Genomic DNA, 22,193 nt, shown 5'->3' with positions numbered 1-22,193 from the left:
TACAACAAAGAAGAAAATGTAATCTGCGTGATAAAGGCAGCCCATATTTCCATGGACTGCATTAACGGGTGCTATCTTGCTGAAAAACTGCGCCCCCGATGGTCATTCGTGGAAATGCAGGAGTGATGGGGGATTTTTTTTATTTTTTTTAAAGAATTTTTTCGGCACTAGTGGCCTCCACATTTCAGTAATCCAACATGAAGGGAGCAGCGAGAGGAAAGACATGCGGCAAAAGAAACGAGGATGGGCGTCGAGGTTGGATTGATATTACACAATATGTGGTTGGTCTATTTGCGATGTCTTTGTGTAATAGAAAGATGGTAAATGGTCTCAATTTATGCAGCACTTTCCCTGGATACACCAATAAACAGATCAGAAGGTAACTTGGCCGGAAGCAAAAGCTGGAATCAAACCTTCAACCTTCTGATTGCAAAACAACTGAGACTGTACAGCTCAGAAGTAAAGCAACAGGAAGGTTGTGTTCTTCCCGGGAGTTCTGGATTTGAGCCACAAAGAACTCAGTTCTTGTTCTTGTTCTTGGAGCCTCAGGTAAAAGAACAAATCTCTGTTCCTGCAGAATAAGTGTTGGCCTCTCCTCTCTCAAAGTAGCTACGGTTCGGTAAATGGTAATATTAAGGAGGAAATTTATTAGGTTAGCTTAAATTTTGGAAAAAGCATGGCTCTCTGTTCCTCCTGTTTGCCCGGGTCCCGAACGGATGTCGTCAGGGCTGGCAAGGAAACGGCGAGGCACAATGACGTCACAGAGATATAGAGTTTAATTCAATAGAAAACACCGTATGAATTTAACAAGAAACTTCAGAGTACACAGAAGTACATTCTTTACCTGAGACAAAAGAATTAAAAGAAAAAAGAACAAAGGCGCCTTTGGAGACAGCTGATGCTTAAAAGCAAAACAGGGCAGTTGTCTGAATTCTTATTATTGAGCATTCCCTTTTCTAGTGAAGGCGTTTCTCTTTGTTAATATATGCAAATAGGGCGTACCCCTGTTTTGACCAACCAAGAGCTACCTTGAAAAAACTTAAACCTTCCCCTGAGTTTTAATGACAAATATCAAGAGTCATTTTAATTATTAAAGTTATAAGTTATTTTCACAAAACCTATCTTGCTCCTCTGCAGTCAGCTTCTCCAAAGATTTGAATCTTTACTTTATCACAAACAATAATGAGATAGAAGTCTTTTCCAACCTGTAAAACATAACATTCAAACCATTACCTTTTGATTCCGATATTGTCATAGTTAGTACATTTTCAAATACATTCTATTTACTAGATTAGTACTTGTAGCTTTGGTAATATACTTTAATCTAACACACTATTGCTATTAATATTAAGAAGGTATATCAGAAATTAAACCTAAGTGTTTCCAAGATTCCTAAGTTGTGACCAACTCCTGATGCAACTCTACGCTCCTGGGAAAACCTCGACCTCTGACCTGTGAGCCGGGGAAGATATTCTTTATGGCCTACTAATTTAAAGCCTTTCAGGAGCATGTTGTTTTATGGCTGCTTTAAGTTACAGCCTTGCCAGGAGAATGTTTATCTAGGAATGTTGATCTACTTAAACACACATGGCATTAGCTTAACTATATTAAACAATCAAAAATAGCCATATTTCCTTAACAGTAACCATGAATGTTGCCAGTAATGGATTTTGAAACAGGTAGACAGGCAAAAGTTCATAACGTGTTCGACTCAGAAGGTGAATCGGATCCTGATGCTGCGACTCTGAAAGACAGAAAGTAAAAAGAAGTGAAGGATGACGCATGGCGAGTAGCTTCTCCAGAGATCGGTGTCGACCACACTCGTCTACCTGTTTTTCTCCGCCTCTTCAGCTGTCTCAGGAAGCTCAGTTTTCTTGGTCTCTGGGAGCAGGAAGCCCAGGGCTCCGCCGACGATTGTCAGGCTGCTTGAGACGACGATGGGGATGACCCAGTGGTACACCGCCAGCATGTTCAGCAGCGGCGCCAGTAACACTCCTGCTCTTGCTGCTATCGAGCCCAGAGCGGTGGCAGTTTGTCTGAAACGTATTAGATGACTCGACTGCTAATGCTGTCCGAACACTAGTGGCTTTTCGCTGACAACAAGAAGAGCTCCTACCGAACTGATGTTGGACTCAACTCCTGGATGTAGACGCATGCTACAGAACCAGCCCAGACCAGGAAGAAGCGAGCGGCCACAGCCAAAGACGTAACAGCTAGAGCATGTTCTAGGAAGGGGGATAAAAGAAAGAATGACAAATAGACCAAGCACGTATTGTGTAATATCAATCCAACCAAAAGGTTTACCTTGGGGAACAGCAACAATGAGCAAAGAAGAAAGTCCTCCTATTACCAGGGTAAATATGAATAACGCTTTTCTCCCCAAAATCTCCAACAGCCACATGGAGAATAGAACAGCAGGTATTTCAAAAGCACCAAAGAGGAACTGGGTCAAAAAGATGCTAAAGCCGAGGTTTCCCATGTCTAAGTACAGGCAGTAGATGCAAAGGTTCAGTGAAAACCTGGAAACAGGCAGAGGTCAGTTAGTCAGAGTCAGAAACAACCAATTTAACATTTCAGGTTCATAGCTGGTCAATTATTCTGATATAAACCAAACTGGGATCATCTGGTTTAGCGCAGTAAAGATATCGACTTGTTCTACAGAGCATTGCGATGTCCATTGTTTGTTTTGTATTACTCACTTACCAAGCCAGGACAACAGTAAGGAAATATCTGGTGAGCAGTGGGGATCTGAAAATGATCTTCATGCCACCATTGTTTGGGGTTGTGTTCACGGTAACCTGTGGTAGAAATTCTGGTTAAGATTGGACTCGATCCTAGATAAATACAGTTAAAACAATTTGATATATTATGACTACGCAGTTGAAGCAGTTGCTTCAAAGCATTAAGACAAAATTATTACCTAAAACCGTCCAACTAACCATTAGACAAAGGACACATTTTGAAGACTTTAAAGCAAACCAATAATTTATGGAAGTATAGAAACTGGAACCTCAATGAAATACCTTGGAAGCTTAATTAATTCTGCGTCACAGCAGAATAGACAGAAAGTGTTAGCATTAGCCTAGTAATACAGCTAGCTACTGTAATGCTAGGCTAACACTACAGTAAGCTACTGTTATCTGCTGTAGCCTATCTAGGCATTAGCTGGACAGATGATGGTAAACTATCTGTCTAGCACTACAGATAATCACAGTACTGCAGTTTTTTATCAGTACTAATGCTACTGACAAAAACTTTATCAGTAGCTGGAAGATATGAGTTTACAGAGGACTGCAGCTGTATGTGTCTGATGTCAGACATATCTTTGGAAACAAATAATAAAACTCAATACATTTCAGGAAACGTCCTTAACCTTTCTAAGACCATGATAAAGCAGCATATCGTGCTGTAGAAAGTTGGCTGGGGACTAAATATCTCTTCCTGCTAAACAAAAAGATAAGAGAGGCTACAACTATAATCACAAGACTAATCATGTAAGATTATTACAATATATCTGCTATAAAGTATCAGGATTGCAAATGCAGATGAGTTTTCGAGAACAAAACCGTCCCAGTCGGTGAATCTCTACTGAAAAGTGATACTTTAACAGTTAGTTGGCATCCTGAACCTTTTCCAGCAGAGAGTGAGGGACCGGCTGTTTGTTAACGGCGGCTGCTTTGGCAATGAGCTGCTTCACTTCCTCTGTCCGTCCCTTGTTTAACAGCCACCTGGCTGACTCTGGGATGAACCTGGTGAGGAAAAAGGTAATTGTAACTTTGAAGGTAACTGGAAACAGCTGACTTTTAAATCCTAACACACCATATGTAGACAGCAACCACCGCAAGAGGCGCTGCAGAGATCAGTTGAGCCACTCTCCACTTTCTGATGCCATAGACGGTACCAGCCAGGACGCACTGTCCGACCGAGCCGAAGAGCTGCGTCACACATGCCCCCCACGACCTTTTGGACACGCCGATCCATTCGGTGGCTGCAGCAAGGAAAAAGCACAATGCCAGAAGCAGCAGGCACACGTTTTGCATGGATAAGGTCCTAAAAAGCATGCACAATTTAAACGAGACCAATGAAATATACGTACCCAGTATAATACAGTTGACTCGATATCCACCAGCTCCAATTCCCATCATGAAAATGGACGCTAAGTATAAGTAAATGCTGGGGCACAGAGCTGTTGTCAAGGTGAACACAAACGATATCACCGCTGGAATTTGAGTTGCTCGCTTACGACCGAACCTGTAAAAGTAAGGAGAGACCAAAGTGATGCAATGAAAGCCAGACAGTGGAAAATGTGTTGCCCAATGAAATACAGCAAAGTTTGCGTTTGCAACTTGTCACCAGGTGAAAAATGTCAAGATGTTTAGACATATCTTTTGCAAGGCACTCTAGAAACCCGACATTATAAAAAGCGGAGAGGAGTCTGCTTTGTTATTCCGACTTACGATTCAGCAAAAGGTCCAAACATGAGAGAACCCAGGAGGATTCCGGCCAGAAACACCGTTTGTATCACTCCCACCATGTTGGACTGGCCACACACCAAATCAAACTGCAAACATTTAGATGGTTCAGTAGATCTTTATTGACTGAATGACAAGTTAAGAGTTTATACTCTAGCACTTACATCAGTAATTATGGTGGATTCATACAGCATGCTGCCATAAACCCATCCATCCCTGCAGCCTGTTGTCTCATTGAGGCCGTACTCCCTGATATCCTGGATGTCCCAGTCCACAGGGACGAACATCCGACAGCGGCTGAAGCTCCCATCCTCCTCCCTGGGCACGGTGAGGTTCAGCTGCTCCTCTGTGGTCAGGTTAGCAGCCCTGAGGATCCAGTCCGTGTTGCAGTGTCGCTCCGGGTCGGACTGGATGAAAAGAAAGCTGGACATCAGAAAACCCTGGCAGAAGTTTGGAAACGCGAGTGCAGTAAGAGTAAGCTGCTGGAACAAGCCAAACTCTCCAATGTTCCTGAGGATCTCTCCAAAGTCTGCCATGTTGGTGTCACTTCGATGTGTGAAGACCAAACAACAGATTTAAGCGGCGTTAACGTTTAACTACTTATCTCACCTCGAAGCAAGACAACAGCACGTTTAATTTTACGGTTTCCAATTGAAAAAAAACTACGGCTCAATTACTTTCCACAGGAATCTTTAGGAACACTTATCAGCAGGCATGTCTAAGGATTTTGCTGACAGTACATCCATATATCTGGATGTCTCTTTGTGATTAAAAATAATTTGGTCTGAACTTCAGCCAAGACAGTTTTATGTTGCTTTGTCAGACGTTCTGCACTCTAAAATTTGCAGTAAAACAATGACCTTTGAATTTTCTTACAATTTTCTACGACACTTTAGATAAGCATGTTTGCATACATTGCAGATGGATTATATGCAGTCCAAAGTATAGCTGAGTCGTAAAATGTCGCATGAAGTTCAAAGGACTTCATAAAAAAAATTATATATATATATCTACAGTATGTACGTATATACCAGATATATATATATATATATATATATATATATATATATATATATACAGTACAGACCAAAAGTTTGGACACACTTTCTACTTGAATTCAATGAGAAGGTGTGTCCAAACTTTTGGTCTGTACTGTATATATATATATATATATATATATATATATATATATATATATATATATATATATATATATATATATATATATATATATATATATATATATATATATATATAATTTTTCCAGTTGTGAACATACAGTTTTGTGGAAAAATACTAGATCCACCAATTATAATTTTTTTCTGCTTTGGCTTTTTCACACTTTAATGTTTGAGTCTTTGTGTCATCAAGCTAACTCCAATGTCAGAAGTTAACCTGAGTAACAACAAAACACAGTTTTTAAACAACATAAACTAAATTAATGATTTTTTTATGGTCTTGTCCAAGACTGAACAAAATACTGATTAACCCTGAAGAAAAAAAAAGGGATCAAGATGAGTTCAATTTAATTGATGTAAAACTCTTTGCAGTTAATCACCAATCCTAGTTGGCAGCTGTTGCTACCAAAGTTAGCACAACCAGTTTTGCTGCTTCATTATTTGAACATACTTTTCAATTTAGTCATGTAAATTTTGTTTTATAAAACAATATGTTTGATAATCTGAAACATTTAGGTCTGACAAAAAGCAAATGCAGAAGAGAATCTGTAAGGGGGCCAAATACTTATTCAGACTTTTTGTAAATGCAAAAAGTATTTACAATGGTTTAATTAAAGTTATTAAAGTGAAATAAGTTCACCTCCACATATCTGCAGTTACGCAAAGCCTTCACTGTGCATAACTGGCTGCTTTAATTTGTGCAGGTAACGGAATAAAAGCGAGAGCCAATAAATTACCCTGTAAAAGAACTCCAGTGGCTTTAAAGGCGAAACCACATGAGCTTCAGTGTGTCGGTGTAAACAGGACGCATTGAAAGGTTGACACAACTCGTGTCAACATCAATGACGCAGGCAAGTTCAAATGTAACCAGGGAAACAAAAATGGTTTGGTTTACGCTAAATGTCAGCCCCACATGGTTTAAAACAAGCTGTGTGTAAGTGTGTGTAAGTGTGTGTGTGCGCTTTCGAAAAGCAACTCTGAACTTGAAAATAAAACACTGATAATATATACATACATATCTGTTCTAGTATGTAGGAACAACATGTTTATATGTAGTTTTATCTCAGCATAGTGAGTATGTGTTCTTGGGATCCTAATAAAATACAACAACTTTAGTTTTAGAGAAATTTGTTGTTTTTTTTTTTTTTTAGTATGAAGGTAGAAAAAAAGCTACAAACTATTCAACAGACTTTTCTTGTACTCTGTTAGAAGGCAGATGCCTCAACAACACACATCCACTGATGTTTTAACATGTTTAATGTTGATGATGTTTAGAGCCCAAAAACTCAATTCATCCCGAAAATATATGGCTTTTAAAAACAGTCAATATATTATTATTGAAAACTGTGCAGTTAATGTGAGAAATCACAAAAAACAAACTCTATACAAGGACTAAGCAGCACAAGCTGTAAGGCGTAAAGGTTTTCAACATTTTCATAAAACAGCAAATAAGTATAATGAGACATGCAGGCTTCTGTCAAAAGGGTTTTCTGTTCATGTTGACACAAATGTGACAACAAAGTAAAAGCACAGCCATTAGTCAGAGTCTTGCACCCTGATTTCATGACTCTTTTTTTCTGTGGCTGTAAATTTGTATTTTTTTTTTCTCCCCACAAAAAACACAACAGCACGAGTTAAAAAACAAACAAAAAAATACCCAGATTGGTTATTCCATATTTGCAAAAGTAGATTAGGTTGTAACCTAAAGACCACTTGGAATGAGTAAAAAGTTAGGAGCTAGAAACAAGGTTCTCTTAACTATTGAGCATTATTATCAATAAACAATTTTACAATCAAACTGTCTGGATGTTTGACAATTACAGGAAATAAAATAAAAATCCACTGATTAGCCGTAGCTACACACTGGAGTTCCAATGAAACCACTAAGTGCACTAAAAAAATGAAACCGTACAGACTACAACTTGGTTGATTTGATTTGTAAATCTTCATTTGAGTCTCGTTGGTGATTCGTCTTGTTCTTCGTCCTGTGGTGAGAAAAAAAGAAGATCTTCAAAACCAACAGTATTTGAACAAAAAAACAAAAGATCGTCAACAAAGAGGTAAATGCAGCCAAAACCAACACGCATGTCTAGCGTAAGCGGGAGAAATTGGTTGTGGTCTTTTACGAAAAACAAAGAAATCCTACAACCACTGAAATCTGATGCTACTCCATTTTTGTTTGCTTTTTGTGTGTAACTAAATTGCGCTCAGTGTCTTCTTCTTCTGAGGTTTTTGTGTCGTTTACTTCAGTAAGTTTTGGTGCAGCGCCACCAGAGGCAAGAGGTTTGGATCGTTTGACACAGTGCAGCGGGAAAGTGAACTGCACCAGCTGAAAACGAAACAAAATGTAACAAATGTTGCAATTTTGTTCTCCAGTCAAACCAAGTTTACTGGACTATAAGGTGTGAAAACAGCCTAAATAATTGAGGTCTGCTGCTTGGCGTTTTGTCCCAATCCCCCTCAGGATCTTTTAAGAAATGCAAATTTACTGTGTAGCCTTTGCTGTTCAACAGTCATGCCATGGTCAAAGACAGAAAGTCTTTTTGAGTTCGCCATCAGGGGGTCTGAATGGTGTAACGTCCCATAAAAACCAGATTTATGAGCCAATTTTGACATTTTAGGTTCAGTGGTCCTAAACTCAGGAGTGTGTCAATCAGGCATAAAACAAGACAAAATTCTCATAAACAAAGATTAACCAAAAAAGGCAAACATTTGTGTAGTTTTTGCGACTACATGGATTGTCACTGACACCGTCGTCCAAATCCAGCTTTCTTACCAGTTGCCTTCGGCTTGACGGGTCGAGTCGGGGAGTTCTGTTCTCCTGGTCTCGGGAAGCAGGAAGCAGAGGGCTCCGCTGAGGATGGTGAGGCTGCTGTAGACGGCGACAGGGATGGACCAGTGGTACACGGCCAGCATGCTGAGCAGCGGGGAAAGCAAGCCTCCGACTCGGCTCGCGATGGAGCCCAAACCCGAGGCGGTTTGTCTAGAGCGAGGACAAGTCGTTCCTCAAAGGTTTATTCAACAAATAGTTTTTGTCTGCTTATTGTGCTGCTTTAAAAGAAAAAATACAAACACTACAGCAGAGACGAAATTACCACTGAACGCTAACCACTAGAGCGCCCGCGAAAAGCATTCACCGTTTGGGATGTTTTACTCTTTTTTGTTGCTTTTTGCAAATCAATAATCATCAACAAAATATTGCTTTTTCAAGAGAAATTAACAGAAAAAAGCTAATAAAAATGTATTTTTACAAAAATAATGACGATTCCGTACAAATATGAAACATAAAATAAGTGCTACCATCAATATTCACCGCTTTTAAAGTAACTGACCTAATTCAACAAAGGTCCAGTCAATTTGTGATAGCTGAAGAAACATGTGTCTGGAAGGCCCATTCACTGGTTAATCAGTAGTTTTTATTTCATGTTTCATATTTTTATTCAACTGTCATCGTTATATAGAAATCAGTTTCGACTTTAAAGGTGTTCTTTTTCTTGTAAATTCCTTTGTTAAAAGAGCCACATTTTGTTGATCCTGACTGATTTGTAGAAGCAATAAAAAGGGTCAAACATCCAGAGGGGTGAATACTTTCTACAGTACATCCTGAGCGAGAGTCTGAGGCGTGACACGGAACAACCAGGCGTCACATTTCACATCTAAAATGACTCGATCCAAACAAGACCAGATTGGAGAACGGTATCATTTTTAAAGGGAAATACATTAACGGGAGTCAGCTTACCGAAAAGACGTCGGGAACAGTTCCTGAACGTACAAGTTGCATATAGATCCGGCCCAGTTGGTCAAAAAACGTCCGCCAATGGCTAACGCAGTGACAGCAATGGCATTACCTGGAAAAGACAAAAAAAAAATAGAAACTTACAAGTACGTTAGAGAGGCTATAATATCATGAACACAAAGCATAGATATTCACATCCTTTTTTAAAAAGGGTTTGTTTGGTTCGCCATCTGTTGCTAAGTGACTGATGATGACGTTGGTGGACGGTTGGTGACAAGCTTTACCCAGAATACACTTGGAGACAATGTGGACGATACACTTGTAATTTTGTGTGTCATAAAGTTAAATGTAAGAGTGAAAATAAAGCCAGTCATGTAGTGCAACATTTTATTCAATATTTTACACCCACTATGTCACTAAAATTAGTCGGTCTTGTAAAGTTTTTAGCAACCATGAGTCAACAATGACTGGCAGCCTACTATATAACCTACTGGGGCACCAGGCTATTTTATCCTACATTCTCCCAGCTTTCTCCAGCTCTCATCAGACATGATAAAGGCTTGGATCTTTGACATCACATTCTGCCTCCCATCCGGGCCCCCCCTAGGCCAGGGCAGGGGGCCCGCCACCTCCCATGCCCGCTGTACGGTTGTATAAGTAAACATTTTTTTAAATAATTCAAGTTTTGGTTAGGAAAATGCAACCATGCAACGTAAAAACGAGTCAGTATGAAGTCAGTTATATATATATATAAAACTACCGGGTTAATAAACAGTTCGTAGAGGCTTTACTTTGAGGTACGGCGAGGATCAAGAGGCACAGAAATCCTCCAATCACAAGTGTGGTGATCAGTGACGCTTTTCTCCCGACCGCCTCCAGCAGCCAAATGCAAATAATGTGAGCCGGTACTTCAGAGAGCCCAAACAAGGCCTGAGTCAGGAAGATGTCCAAGCCAAAGTTTCCCACATTCAGCGAAAGGCAGAAGTAGGCAACATTCAGGGAGAACCTGCGGAAAACAAAGACATTCAAACATTAAGTTGTCCTACTTCTAATTTTTTCTTTAGATATCACAACTCCACAGGAAATGTGTTGCGCAGTATAACTTACCATGCCAAAATGATGGTAAGGAAATACTTCCTCAGCACAGGAGACTTAATAAGACATATTATGCCTCCCTTTTGCACATTTTCTTTGATAGTAATCTGTAATGGACACGACATCATGTTAACAGTTGCATGATTATAACTAATCACCTCATATGAAAACTTTTCACCTGTTCTAATTTGCTGAGTTAGTAAAAACAAGACCTTCATTGCAAAAGCAACAATATTCCACAGTTAATCAGATTGTGTTAACAAACTTCAGTGTATTTTGATTAAGATTTTTATCTGATCACATCGTACTCAAACTTGATCTGACTTTATTTTCTAAAGTCACGAAAATGTTCGTCACAAGGCGCTGAACTGTCCTACGACGTTTTCTTTTTTCTTTGTTTTTCTTTACGATTATTGTACTAAACCCGTTTGACTTTTATTAAATGACATTTATTGTTGTCTGTTTGGAGACAGACAGAGACAGAAAGGCAAACCTTTTCCAGGAGAGAGTCTGAAACTTTGCGTTTGTTAATGGCCGCCACTTTGACGATCAGCTCTTTAGCCTCGTCTGTCCGTCCCCTGTCCAACAACCATCTGGCTGACTCTGGAATAAACCTGTGAAAAATTAAATAGATACTTTCATTAGTCTCCTTTATTGTTCATCTGCCTCATATGTCAATGTCGCATGAAGATATAGAACTAGGAGGCTTAAACGCCAGTTTCACGTTTTTACACATCAGATACTGTTGTACGCGCACTTTGATCTCCAAAGTGACTCTGACAGAACTTTGAAAGGTTTTATGTTTAGAACTACTCAAGATGTGTTTCAGATATGGCAACATGTGTTGAAAGACTACGTGTAACAGCAGCTTTATAAGCTAAACATGCATCAATCAGTTGCTCGGAGACGGCAATCAGACAACTTTCCCTTAATGGGTCTGACCTGTGATCAGTGTGTTGAAAGCTGAAAATGTTCATTTCTTTTTTCCTGCTCCCACTTAAACACACCATCCAATAGCACAATAGCATGTGCATTGACACATTTTTTTTTTTTAGAAAATAAAGTCAGATCAAGTTTGACTTTACAGTATTCGCGGATTTTCCTCTGCGACGTAACTCCAAATTACTCAGAGTTTTGAATAGAGGATATCTGAAATATTCTAAAGAAAATGCACCTCAAACTTAAATACATACAAACAACTTGACATGCTATTGGCTGGTGTTTGCGAAGCAGGCAATCCAGGAGCACCGTTTATTTTCTTGGTGGTGATTGGCTGAACCACCAAAACAGTTTCCACTGTGTGTATTGATACATATTAAGGTATAATTGCTGTCTGAACTATTAATTATTTTTAGTCTTGGTTTTAACTATGTGCAGATCTTAGCTAGGTGTGGGTGGCTGTTGTCCCTAACAAACAAGAACACCAGGAATTCACCGCACTATGCATACACAAGGATAATCTTGTAAATCAATTGTTTTCTGTTGGTTTGAAAATAAATCAGAGAGCATGTAGCACATTTCCTTCTCTTTCAAGAGTTGTAATAATTTGAAAAAAATGTAAATTGCTGGTCGGACCTTGAGCGGAAAATGTGGAATTACGCATGGAGCCAGAAAACGCTAAAATACAAACATTTTTTCCACAGACCATATGTAAAAAGCGATCACAGCAAACGGAGCAGCTGTGACCAGTTGAGCCAGTCTCCAGTCTCTGATGAAGTAGATCATGCCACCCAGGATGGCCTGTCCAACGGCACCACATAGCTGAGTGATGCAGGCTCCCCAGGACCTTTTGGACACGCCGATCCATTCGGTGCCTAAAGGCACAAAACATATAAACACTTTGATTGTGGAAAAAAACACCTGAGAGAAAGAATAATGTCACAGGCAAGATACTCTTGGCATAGCCTAGTGGTTACAATAAATTACAAGTTGATAACAATAGATGCCTTTACGAGGCATCAGTGGCATGCCCTTTACTACCAGCACCTAGCAGCACGGCTCTACTCACTTCAGGTGGTTTTCCGTTACAACTGAATAACAGCTCTAGGAGGTGGGGTTGTCATATACTTGGGCAGCCAAAGAGTCCAAAAAGTAGTGTGACGTGATCGGTATGCAACACAAACGCAACACAACAATGGAGGACATGGAAGCAATGCTGGAAGCAGTGTGCAGCTTCTTGTCAAACTCAGCTGCTGTTGTGAGTTTTTACAAATTGCCGATTGGATCATTGTGCGGGATTGGCTCTTGTAAATTGTCTGTCTTTGTACGGCACTTTATCAAGTCCAGAGAACCTACAAAGTGCTTCACACTACATTCAGTCATTCACCCATTCACACGCTGATGGTGATACAGTAGCTACAGTACCACCAGCCGGCAAGGAGGGTGAAGTGTTTTTAAAATAAATCAGTGTTTTGCCTAAGGACACAACAACGGAGGCAGACGGAGTGGGACTCGATCCAGCAGCCCACCAATTGCAGGACAAACTCCTACACCATTGTCACCATCATCCACAAACAGGGAGTTGTGAGGCAACCAATGACTACATCCACCCCTACCCTTTCAGTGATCATCAGTTTCCTTCACTTGGACTCCCAGTGAAGAAAGTTCTAAAAAAAAGCCACTGGTACCATGTGACCTTTACTAGAGGAAAACCCTTATGAACGAGTAGACCCGAGAGGAACCTCGCTGAGTAGGTACAAGTGGAAAAGTGGCTGAAGAGACTCAAAGGGACTGAAGGCCAGCAGACACTGAGGATGCATAGTTCTATTAGGTTTATTAGCACACTTAATGCTCTCGAATTCACATGAGGGACAAAGGTGACCACTTCATTCAACTTCCAAAAAAGAACCCTTCCAAACTACCGTCTTATGTATCTACAAGGAGTTCTCTAAGGGCAAACTTCCCTCATTGTCCCAACACTGGCTCCCTGTAGATCAGAGAATAGACTTTAAAATACTGTTGTTAGTTTATTAATCACTGAACGGCTTAGCACCACAATGCATTAAAGATCTGCTGTTGTTGTATCAACCCTCCAGACCTCTCAGGTCTTCTGGTTCTGGTTCTGCTCTGCATCCCCAGAACCAGAACCCAACGAGGAGAAGCAGCTTTCAGCTTCTATGCACCACAAATCTCCAACAAGCTTCCAGAAAACTGCAAAACAGCTGAAACACTGAGTGCCTTCAAATCTAGACTAAGAACCCAGCTGTTTAGAGTTGCTTTTGAAATGTAATCAATTATGAATTTAACAATGGCACGTGACTTAATGTAATGTTTTGATTGTTGATTCTATGCTGCATGACTCTGTGTCTTTATGATGTAAAGCACTTTGAAATGCCTTGTTGCTGAAATGTCCTATACAAATAAAAATTTATTGATTGATTGATTGACTGATTGTCATGACCAACTGTTGGATGCTCCAGAAACTGTCTGTGATCTATTAGCTCCTCTTGGGATGCCACGATAGAGCCCTCTAGTGTCCATTTTGGAAATGACAAATCGTTGTAGCTTGAATTATTTCCAAATTTCTCATCTCTAGTATGTATGTCTACCACATTACATCCTGAACAGGTCAATCCCTTATTGTTTTTGTCAGAGTCAGTTTAGGAGAAAAAAATATTATAAAATAAACTTTACTTAGGATGACGCCGTTTAGTCGATAGCCTCCATATCCAATTCCCGCCACAAACTGGGAGGCCAAATATAAAGGGTAGGTCGGACATAACCCAGTTGTTACAGAGAAGAGGAGCATCAGAACTACGGGGATCTGAGCCGCTCGTTTACGGCCAAACCTGAAACACACGTATTAGTTAACACATGGAAATGTAGATGGAAGTGTGGAAATACAACACCTAGGAAATTTCTCTTCAAAAAAAGTGCTTAGTTCATGAAATGCTCACGTTCTTTCTGTTCGACATTACTGTTTTGAAAACGTGAGCTCGATGAACAACAGCGAAAAGAGACTTCCTTCCGCCATTCGGGTTGAACCCAACGCGTGGAACCTGTCGGCAGCCGCCACGGCCTCGAAAGCTTAACATCTTCCAACTTTGTCCTTGTTCGCACGTTTGTGTGTATGAGCTCAATATTTCATTCGCTAAATTTCCCCATGTTTTGACTTACGATTCAGCGAAAGGTCCAAGTAAGAGACAACCGGCGAGGATGCCAGCCATCAGCACTGTCTGCGCAATGCCCAACAAATGAGCCTGGTCACAGACGAGGTCAAACTGGACAAAAAAACAAAACCAAACAATTAGAGATATTTTGGAAATTACTGAGTGAAAGAGGTTTAGCACTTACATCAGCAACTATGGTGGATTCATACAGCATGTTGCCATAAACCCATCCATCCCTGCAGCCTGTTGTCTCATTGAGGCCGTACTCCCTGATATCCTGGATGTCCCAGTCTACAGGGATGAACATCCGACAGCGGCTGAAGCTCCCATCCTCCTCCCTGGGCACAGTGAGGTTCAGCTGCTCCTCTGTGGTCAGGTTAGGAGCTGCTCCCAGGACCCAGTCCGTGTTGCAGTGCCGCTCCGGGTCGGACTGGGTGAAAATTACGCTCGCAAAGTGGAAAGGCAAGATGAGGTTTGGGAAGCAAAGAGCAAAGAGGATGGTCTTCTGAAACAATCCAAACTCTCCTATGTTACGCAGGATTTTCCCAAAATCAGCCATGGTCAGGGCGCAGACTTGCACTTCGGTGATGCTGCAAGGCAATGACCTTTAAACAAAGAGCCCATTAATGTTTAAACCCATGCAAGTGTGATTCAGGAAAGATGAGACGGCGCTTTCACTTAGAAGCAGTATTCCTGGTTTATTTTTTTTAACCAGATTTATATCATCCTGGCATCTCTCACTGGATGCCATCCTAAAATCATTTTTGGTTGTACAGAGCTGAGTTTTCTGAACAAAAGATTAAGCAATCTGGGAAACATACTGACCAAAACAGCAAGTAAAAGTCCTCAAGTTTGAGCTTTTCCTAGCACAAATACTTTACTTAAACGCAGACAAAACAACCGATTATCTCCAGGTTATAAAAAGTGTTCTATTTTTTTTTTTTACTGCGTGCTGACTCGTCAAATCATGACGGTCAGTAGTCTTACCTGACATCTGTTAAATAACATTTTGGACTTTAGATACTTTATTTATAGTTTGAAGGTTTGTAAAGCTGTCAGCAATAAAAAAAAAAAAAAGATATTTCATTTTCATAGGTGTAGAGAGGCACATTCTCTTAATTTAGCCACTCCTGCTTTCTTTAAGGAAGCAGGAGTTTAATCTGTCTGAGAGTGGACTCAAATTATTCTTTAAATATGTAATGTTTTAAAGTAGCAAGCGGTCAAAACTCCAGCGATGTAACGTCGACTGTTTTATTGCCAGACACATGTCATCCATCCGGGTCGTTACGTAACCAGTCAATAAGTTACTATGAAGTCAGTTTGAGATTAAAAATGGTAGAAAATGTACATGTGCATAAACATTTCAAGATCAGGCTATACACAGTCTGTGAGAAGCATTTCAGGGTTACCAGGAAGGATAGATTTATGTTTTAATCTAATTAAAACTCACAAAGTCATCCTCCCTGTGTACTGGGAAACATAGATCAACTCTTAACATTACCCTATGGGTAGAATATATTTTGCCCCTGACCCCAAAATCCTAACAGAGAACACAATTTATTTTACATTTTAAAAATGTTAATTTGTATCTTCTTGATTTATTGAACTTGATGCTTCCAACTTATTCTGCACGGAGAACTGATCGCTCGCCCGTTACACAAAACCTGTCCGTTCAGCAGGCTGCAGAACAAACGACTTTTCCGACGTCCTCTCCCAGTTGGTGGATTTAAACTTAGGATCCAAAAGAAGCAACAACAACAAAAACAACAAAAAACAACAAAAAGGTTTTCTGTGTCCTTTAGAGTTTGGTTGATTTTCTGGTGTGGATTTCAGCCACGAAGATCTCACTTCCAGTCTTCTCGTTGGCCAAATCCCTGTAGGTCAAAAGGACAATAGAGTGAGACAGTGAAATTGATAAATCTTGTAAACGATAGGGCCAACTAAGCTTTTTTTTTTTGTAAGATTTTTTCCACTTCCATTATATCATGGAGTAGTTATCAAAAGCTTGGACACACCATTTCAAGGGTTTTAGAGGGTTTTGTGAAAAGAGAAGCAATGATAAATTGTTTCAAAATATGTGTTAGTATATATTTGCACACCCTAGACTTATTATTTAGTTGCACCTTCACTTTTTTTTTTTAGCTGGAGTCTATAAACACCACCAATTGGTCACAACGTATTCATAACGCTGTAGATGTTTTTGTTTGGTCCCTTCTCCTGAGTGATACCTTTGCGCAGTGAGGTCTTCTTGATCGACCTCTATGGAAGCCGTGTCTTTAGCAGAAGGCGGCAAACGTGGTAATGTTTGGAGATTTTTACTTATTTATTTCAGTTCCCTAAATTGATGGCAGATGTAAACTCTGAAAGACTGAATGTCGAAAATGAGTCAAAAGGTGCAGTAAAAAAAAAAGTATAAGTTGCGGCGTTGTGCAACTTATACAATAAACTTGGCTTGTGTTGTTGTTGAGAGACTTCAAAAGGGGTATGTACACTTTTAAGAGCACGTATATTTCAGTTTTTGTTCCAATCTATCTCCAAATACTCCAAAATGGTAAGTTAGTTTAGTGTTTCTATTCAGAACTTTATATACTTAATGTTTCAAGAGATCACCAGCTGTATCTCGTGTTGCAATTAGCGAGCTAGCCAGGAGTTTTATATGGGCCGCCCCAAAACTTAAAAATACTAGGGTGCCTCAGATCACATGGGTTACACACACGCTACTTCCTGCACCTGAGGAAGTAGGTGCAGGATATGAGCTCACCCATTGCTCTTGCCATCAGTGGTTGAATCAGGAAGATCTTTTCTGCTGGTCTCAGGAAGCAGGAAGACCAGCGCTCCGCTTAGCACAGCCAGGCTGCTAAAGACTATGATGGGAATGGAGTGGTGGTACACAGCCAGCATGTTGAGCAACGGCGACAGCAACCCTGCAATTCTAAAGGCAATGGAGCCCAAAGACACTGCAGTTTGCCTAACAGAACAGAGAATATTTCAGTTGCAAAAATATACAATTATCATGTGTGTGTATATATATACAGTACACTCAGTTCAGACCAAAAGTCAGACTTTCTCATTGAATTCAATGAGAAAGTGTGTCCAAACTTTTGGTCTGTACTCAATACAGACCAAAAGTCTGTATTGACTTTTTGGTCTGTACTGTCTATATATATATATATATATATATATATATATTTTTTTTTTTTTTTTTTTTTTTTACTTTTTCATATGACACACCTGATAGAAGTAGGAAACAGTTCTTGAATGTAAACCAGACACACCGAGCCGGCCCAGTTCAAGAAGAACTTCCCTATGGTAACCAGGGTTGTCACGGCTACAGCGCTGTCTGAAATTCGGGTGAAGCAGAAGCATTTCTTACTGTGAGAATACTCCACGATTATTCTCGCAGAGTTCGATTTAGCAGAGTTTACCTTGAGGAAAAGCCAGGGTTAAAAGGCAAACAACCCCTGCTATGAGGAGAGTTGATAAAAGCGATTTTTTCCGTCCCAAAAACTCTAAGAACCAGATGCAGAGGAGATGTGCCGGCACCTCGGAAATCCCGAACAGAAACTGGACCAGGAAGATGTCCAGACCAAACTTGCCCACGTTGAGAACGAGGCAGAAGTAGCCCAGGTTCAACGAAAACCTTAACATGTAAGACATTAATTATTTCATAAGTTGTCATGGAAATGGAAAGCCAATCGACGGTGCCTCACTTACCAGGCAAAGGATATGATGAAGAAATGTTTTATCAGCACTGCTGAGGTAAAAATCGTTTTGATTCCTCCACTTTCCACTTTTTTCTCCTCGCTTACCTGTCGAGCAAATGTAAATTGACTAAAATCCGAATGTCAAAGAAATAGTTTTGTTTTGGTTCAATTTAAATAGCCACATTTTCATTTAAATCCAAGTTGGTTTAGATAAATAAAATCCTGTATTTACTCATAATTAACACCGTCATGATGACTGTGCTGTTTTCATACTGAGCCAAACGCTCAGTTGCAGAGTAGTTAATTTTTCTTTGACTCTAGAAGTCAAATTTGGTTGAATATTATCTCCGATAAACTGGATGAACCTTGTCAAACAGGTTCTCTGGGATTTCCTTTTTATTGATCGCTGCAGCTTTTCGGATCAGTTCCTTGGCTTCCTCTGGTCTTCCCCGCCCCAGGAGCCACCGGGCCGATTCGGGAATCCACCTTAAAAAAAACAACAACACAAAAACAAAAGCTGTTGAGCAGATACAAACCGGTTCAGACCTGACAATCCAATGTGCAAACGCCGTCATGTCGGTAGTTCACTTAAGACAAACGACGACAACAACAAAAAAAAGGTTACAGCTGACACCTACCAGATGTAGAGGAACACCACGGCCTCTGCCCCTGCCACCACGTACTGCGCTTTCCTCCAGTCACGGACGAAGTAGACCAGCCCGGCCAACGCACACTGTCCGAAACTTCCAAACACCTGGCTCACACAGGAGGCAAGGGACCTTTTAGTGATCCCAATCCATTCTGTAGCTGCAAAACACACCCAACACATGGGTTAATCGCCGACATCGCTGCAGGGTTGTTTTCTCACAGCACAGCCACGTCTACAGTCACATGAAAACATCCTAGTAAATTTATGTTTCTTCTTTAACATGCACTTATCGATTGCAAGCTTTTTTTCAGTTCGTCTTTGGAAAAATAAGGTCATTTATTTTCACTTGAACAACAAAAAAGGCGACTTGAGACGCTGCTTAAATCCGTTAGCGGATTCGTGCTTTTCTACGATCTCCTTTGAACGTCTCTTCAACCAAACTAGATTTATCAGGACAAACCTGTTTCAAAATGCTGAGTAACTATTTTCCCATCACGTGCATCTGGTTTGATACGACTGGTTTGATACGACTGTGTGTAACTCCAGATGTTTTTAAGTGGACATGAATACAGAAGGAGTCCTTATTTAGCAGGACTATATGGCTTACAACAGGTGTGAAATGTGTTTTATTCCATTTCAGCAATTTGGTTTCACTTTCTATTGTTAAAATTAATACTAAATATCCATGAGTCCAAAATTTAGACATGTGTGATCCTCCATATTTTGGAATTGATCCGATACCAAGTAAACACAGGTCCCGCATCTTCAATACCGATATTGATACTTTTTTATTAAAGTTTGACATATTATCAAACTTCTGACCATTGTGATTTTTGCTTTGAATTACTTTTGTTAAACCTAGAGTAGAAATTAGACAAAGTTTATAGGTACCTACAACATAGCTTAATAATATCTTAACATGTGAATCTTTCATAAATAAAGTGCAAAATAGATCTTTCTGCGGTAGAGTTGAAAGACAATGCAAAAAGTTTCCATTTGGAAACTAAAGTATCAATCTTAACATGCCAGTATTAATCCGATGCCGATGCAGACTTAGCTTTGATATCATCGATATTTTTGGATCAATCCGCCCACTTCTACGAAAAATGTTAGAAAAAGCATTCAAGACGTACCCAACACTATAGAGTTCATCCTGTATCCTCCCAGCGCCGCTCCAACAATAAACTGGGACACATTGTAAACGTGAACATTTGGAGACACTCCGGCAACTACGAGAAATATCAAGAGGAAGACGACTGGGAGCTGAATGGTTCTCTTGCGGCCATACCTGAACACACAGATAGAGGCTTTAAATCTTTTGTTTGTTTGTTTTTTGTAACAAGTCAGTAAGGCAATCATTTTATTTAATTTAATTTTTTGTAAGGAACTTACGAGTCGGCAACTGGTCCGAAGATGAACGAGCCTGCGAGCATACCCGTCATGAAGATGGTCTGAGTGACTGCCGCCATGTTAGACTTCTCACAGACAAGATCAAACTGCAAAAATGGACGCCGAAATAATCAGAAAGCAGTCGCTGGAAAAGGCATGAATAACATCATCTCTCTTCACTTACATCAGTAACTATGGTGGATTCATACAGCATGCTGCCATAAACCCATCCATCCCTGCAGCCTGTTGTCTCATTGAGGCCGTACTCCCTGATATCCTGGATGTCCCAGTCCACAGGGACGAACATCCGACAGCGGCTGAAGCTCCCATCCTCCTCCCTGGGCACGGTGAGGTTCAGCTGCTCCCCTGCGGTCAGGTTAGCAGCCCTGAGGATCCAGTCCGTGTTGCAGTGGCGCTCCGGGTCGGACTGGGTGAAAAGGAAGCTGCAGAAGAAAAGTGGGAGCAAAAAATGTGGAGAGGCCAACGCGAGGAGAAGAAGCCTTTGGAAGAAGCCAAAGTCTCCGACGGTCTCCAGAATTTCCCCAAAGTCCACCATCTTTGCACAGACGAAGAAGCCGCTAAGGCCGTCTTTATCGAGGCAAACATGAAAAATCAATATTTAAACTGTGAATCTAATCAGTCACTGAGTATGAGGGAGAAACCAACCTTCAACACAAAGTTAGTGTAGCAATGGTTGACATGTTAAAATAAGGGAAGGAAGCTGATGTGTTGCTACAAGAGAGGAGGAGCTTGTTGTTTTTTGTTTGTTTCATATTATACTGTCAGGACATAGTGACAGTTTTAACAAATGTGTAAAAACACATTTTTGTAAAAGTGTTAATTTTTACATATTTGTTAAAACTTTCACCATTTCGTGACAGTATGAGACAGATAATCTGTGAAAAAATAAATAAATCAAGCTCCCTTGATTCTCTCCCTGTGCTACTATTACACTGAAGAAATGCACCGCTCCCGGTCCAAAGCAGCCAATCAGAGCCAGGAGCAGGGTGTTAGTGCTGTCAATCAGCTCGTGTGTGTGGTGCTAAATGTGCTAGCAGTGGCAGAGAAACAAGTTATTTCAGGGAAAATGTAGTCATCTGCCATGCTAGCTAGCCTTACCATACATGAGGAGTTCCACTGTGGTTAACCGGCTGTTGGTAGCAAAGTGTGCATGAGAGTGATTGACAGCACTAAGTCCCTCCTCTTGGCTATGATTGGTTGTTTCTCACCGAGGAGCGTATTTCTGTAATAAGAGCTAAGAGAAGTTTGATTCTTTCACAGATTGTCAGTTTTGTGATATTAACAAATATGTAAAAATGTATTTATTTATTTAAAATAAATGTAAAATTTATTTAGTTTTCTATATTTATTTATTTATTTTTTTAATAAAAGTTACCTACCCCACCTTAAATGTCTTCCTTCTTTTAGTTAATTGAAAACACAGACGCTAGTCGATCCAGATAGTGGAATAAAATGAAATTCATTATTCCTATCCCAATAAAATCATCTTTGAGGAAAATATGTTACTGGCTATATTTGCTGTTTTACCAAAAAAAAAAAAAAAAACTTTAAAGTTTTTTATTATTATTATTATTTTACCAAAACATGTCAAGCATTTTCTCTTGCATTAAACAAAAGTTCCCACATATATTGTGTTTATCTTTAGTTGAGCAGCGCTGGCAGCTGCCCCAAAAGACTGTCATTGTTAAAGGAGATCTTCTAAAATATTGACTCAAAAAGGTTAAATACAGGCACCAGCCAGATTTCAGTTTTTTGTAAGTTTGAAATATCATTTTTTCCCTTTGCATTTCACAGTCAAGCATGGCTGTCAACGATTGTGACTGTAAAAGGACAGAATGTG

The 22,193-nt window shown here is 40.0% G+C and overlaps 3 protein-coding genes and 1 long non-coding RNA gene across 4 annotated transcripts; 1 reads left to right on the top strand and 3 right to left on the bottom strand.

The window, feature by feature from the left end:
- Nucleotides 1–621: 621 nt before the first annotated feature.
- On the top strand, nucleotides 622–22,159 carry LOC116721804 (uncharacterized). Its single transcript, XR_004339684.1, has 4 exons — nucleotides 622–1,641; nucleotides 3,095–3,103; nucleotides 10,110–10,112; nucleotides 22,148–22,159. It is a non-coding gene; the product is annotated as an uncharacterized LOC116721804 (long non-coding RNA).
- Nucleotides 1,648–5,261, bottom strand: LOC116721800 (solute carrier family 22 member 13-like). The gene is made up of 10 exons (XM_032565773.1): nucleotides 4,637–5,261; nucleotides 4,458–4,561; nucleotides 4,097–4,251; nucleotides 3,820–3,988; nucleotides 3,629–3,749; nucleotides 2,704–2,798; nucleotides 2,305–2,519; nucleotides 2,117–2,225; nucleotides 1,830–2,036; nucleotides 1,648–1,744 (listed from the first exon to the last, which is right to left on the bottom strand). The coding sequence occupies exons 1-10, from the start codon at nucleotides 5,006–5,008 to the stop codon at nucleotides 1,696–1,698; spliced, it is 1,596 nt and encodes a 531-aa protein (XP_032421664.1). The 5' UTR covers nucleotides 5,009–5,261; the 3' UTR covers nucleotides 1,648–1,695.
- On the bottom strand, nucleotides 6,890–14,598 carry LOC116721802 (solute carrier family 22 member 13-like). Its single transcript, XM_032565776.1, has 8 exons — nucleotides 14,115–14,598; nucleotides 12,127–12,295; nucleotides 10,975–11,095; nucleotides 10,494–10,588; nucleotides 10,178–10,392; nucleotides 9,390–9,498; nucleotides 8,427–8,633; nucleotides 6,890–7,635 (listed from the first exon to the last, which is right to left on the bottom strand). Exons 1-8 carry the CDS (start codon nucleotides 14,227–14,229, stop codon nucleotides 7,566–7,568), a joined length of 1,101 nt encoding a protein of 366 aa, XP_032421667.1. The 5' UTR covers nucleotides 14,230–14,598; the 3' UTR covers nucleotides 6,890–7,565.
- On the bottom strand, nucleotides 15,828–21,169 carry LOC116721799 (solute carrier family 22 member 13-like). Its single transcript, XM_032565772.1, has 10 exons — nucleotides 20,517–21,169; nucleotides 20,336–20,439; nucleotides 20,077–20,231; nucleotides 18,933–19,101; nucleotides 18,660–18,780; nucleotides 18,305–18,399; nucleotides 18,016–18,230; nucleotides 17,822–17,930; nucleotides 17,352–17,558; nucleotides 15,828–16,464 (listed from the first exon to the last, which is right to left on the bottom strand). Exons 1-10 carry the CDS (start codon nucleotides 20,886–20,888, stop codon nucleotides 16,389–16,391), a joined length of 1,623 nt encoding a protein of 540 aa, XP_032421663.1. The 5' UTR covers nucleotides 20,889–21,169; the 3' UTR covers nucleotides 15,828–16,388.
- Nucleotides 22,160–22,193: the final 34 nt, after the last annotated feature.

Source organism: Xiphophorus hellerii, chromosome 6 (genome assembly GCF_003331165.1).
Source record: "Xiphophorus hellerii strain 12219 chromosome 6, Xiphophorus_hellerii-4.1, whole genome shotgun sequence".
Classification (NCBI taxonomy): Eukaryota; Metazoa; Chordata; class Actinopteri; order Cyprinodontiformes; family Poeciliidae; genus Xiphophorus; species Xiphophorus hellerii.
This window is presented reverse-complemented; position numbering and strand designations above follow the sequence as displayed.

Coding starts and splice junctions, on each gene's coding strand:
- LOC116721799 (XM_032565772.1), bottom strand. CDS start 20,888: ATGGTGGACTTTGGGGAAATTCTGGAGACCGTCGGAGACTTTGGCTTC. Junction 18,400..18,659: donor CAGAGAACCTGTTTGACAAG/GTTCATCCAGTT, acceptor TTTGCTCGACAG/GTAAGCGAGGAGAAAAAAGT. Junction 17,931..18,015: donor AACCCTGGCTTTTCCTCAAG/GTAAACTCTGCT, acceptor CCCGAATTTCAG/ACAGCGCTGTAGCCGTGACA.
- LOC116721800 (XM_032565773.1), bottom strand. CDS start 5,008: ATGGCAGACTTTGGAGAGATCCTCAGGAACATTGGAGAGTTTGGCTTG. Junction 2,037..2,116: donor TTGAGTCCAACATCAGTTCG/GTAGGAGCTCTT, acceptor AATACGTTTCAG/ACAAACTGCCACCGCTCTGG. Junction 1,745..1,829: donor GAAGAGGCGGAGAAAAACAG/GTAGACGAGTGT, acceptor TCTGTCTTTCAG/AGTCGCAGCATCAGGATCCG.
- LOC116721802 (XM_032565776.1), bottom strand. CDS start 14,229: ATGCTCCTCTTCTCTGTAACAACTGGGTTATGTCCGACCTACCCTTTA. Junction 9,499..10,177: donor GATCCTCGCCGTACCTCAAA/GTAAAGCCTCTA, acceptor TGTCTTTTCCAG/GTAATGCCATTGCTGTCACT. Junction 8,634..9,389: donor CTGTTCCCGACGTCTTTTCG/GTAAGCTGACTC, acceptor TCCTCGCTCTAG/ACAAACCGCCTCGGGTTTGG.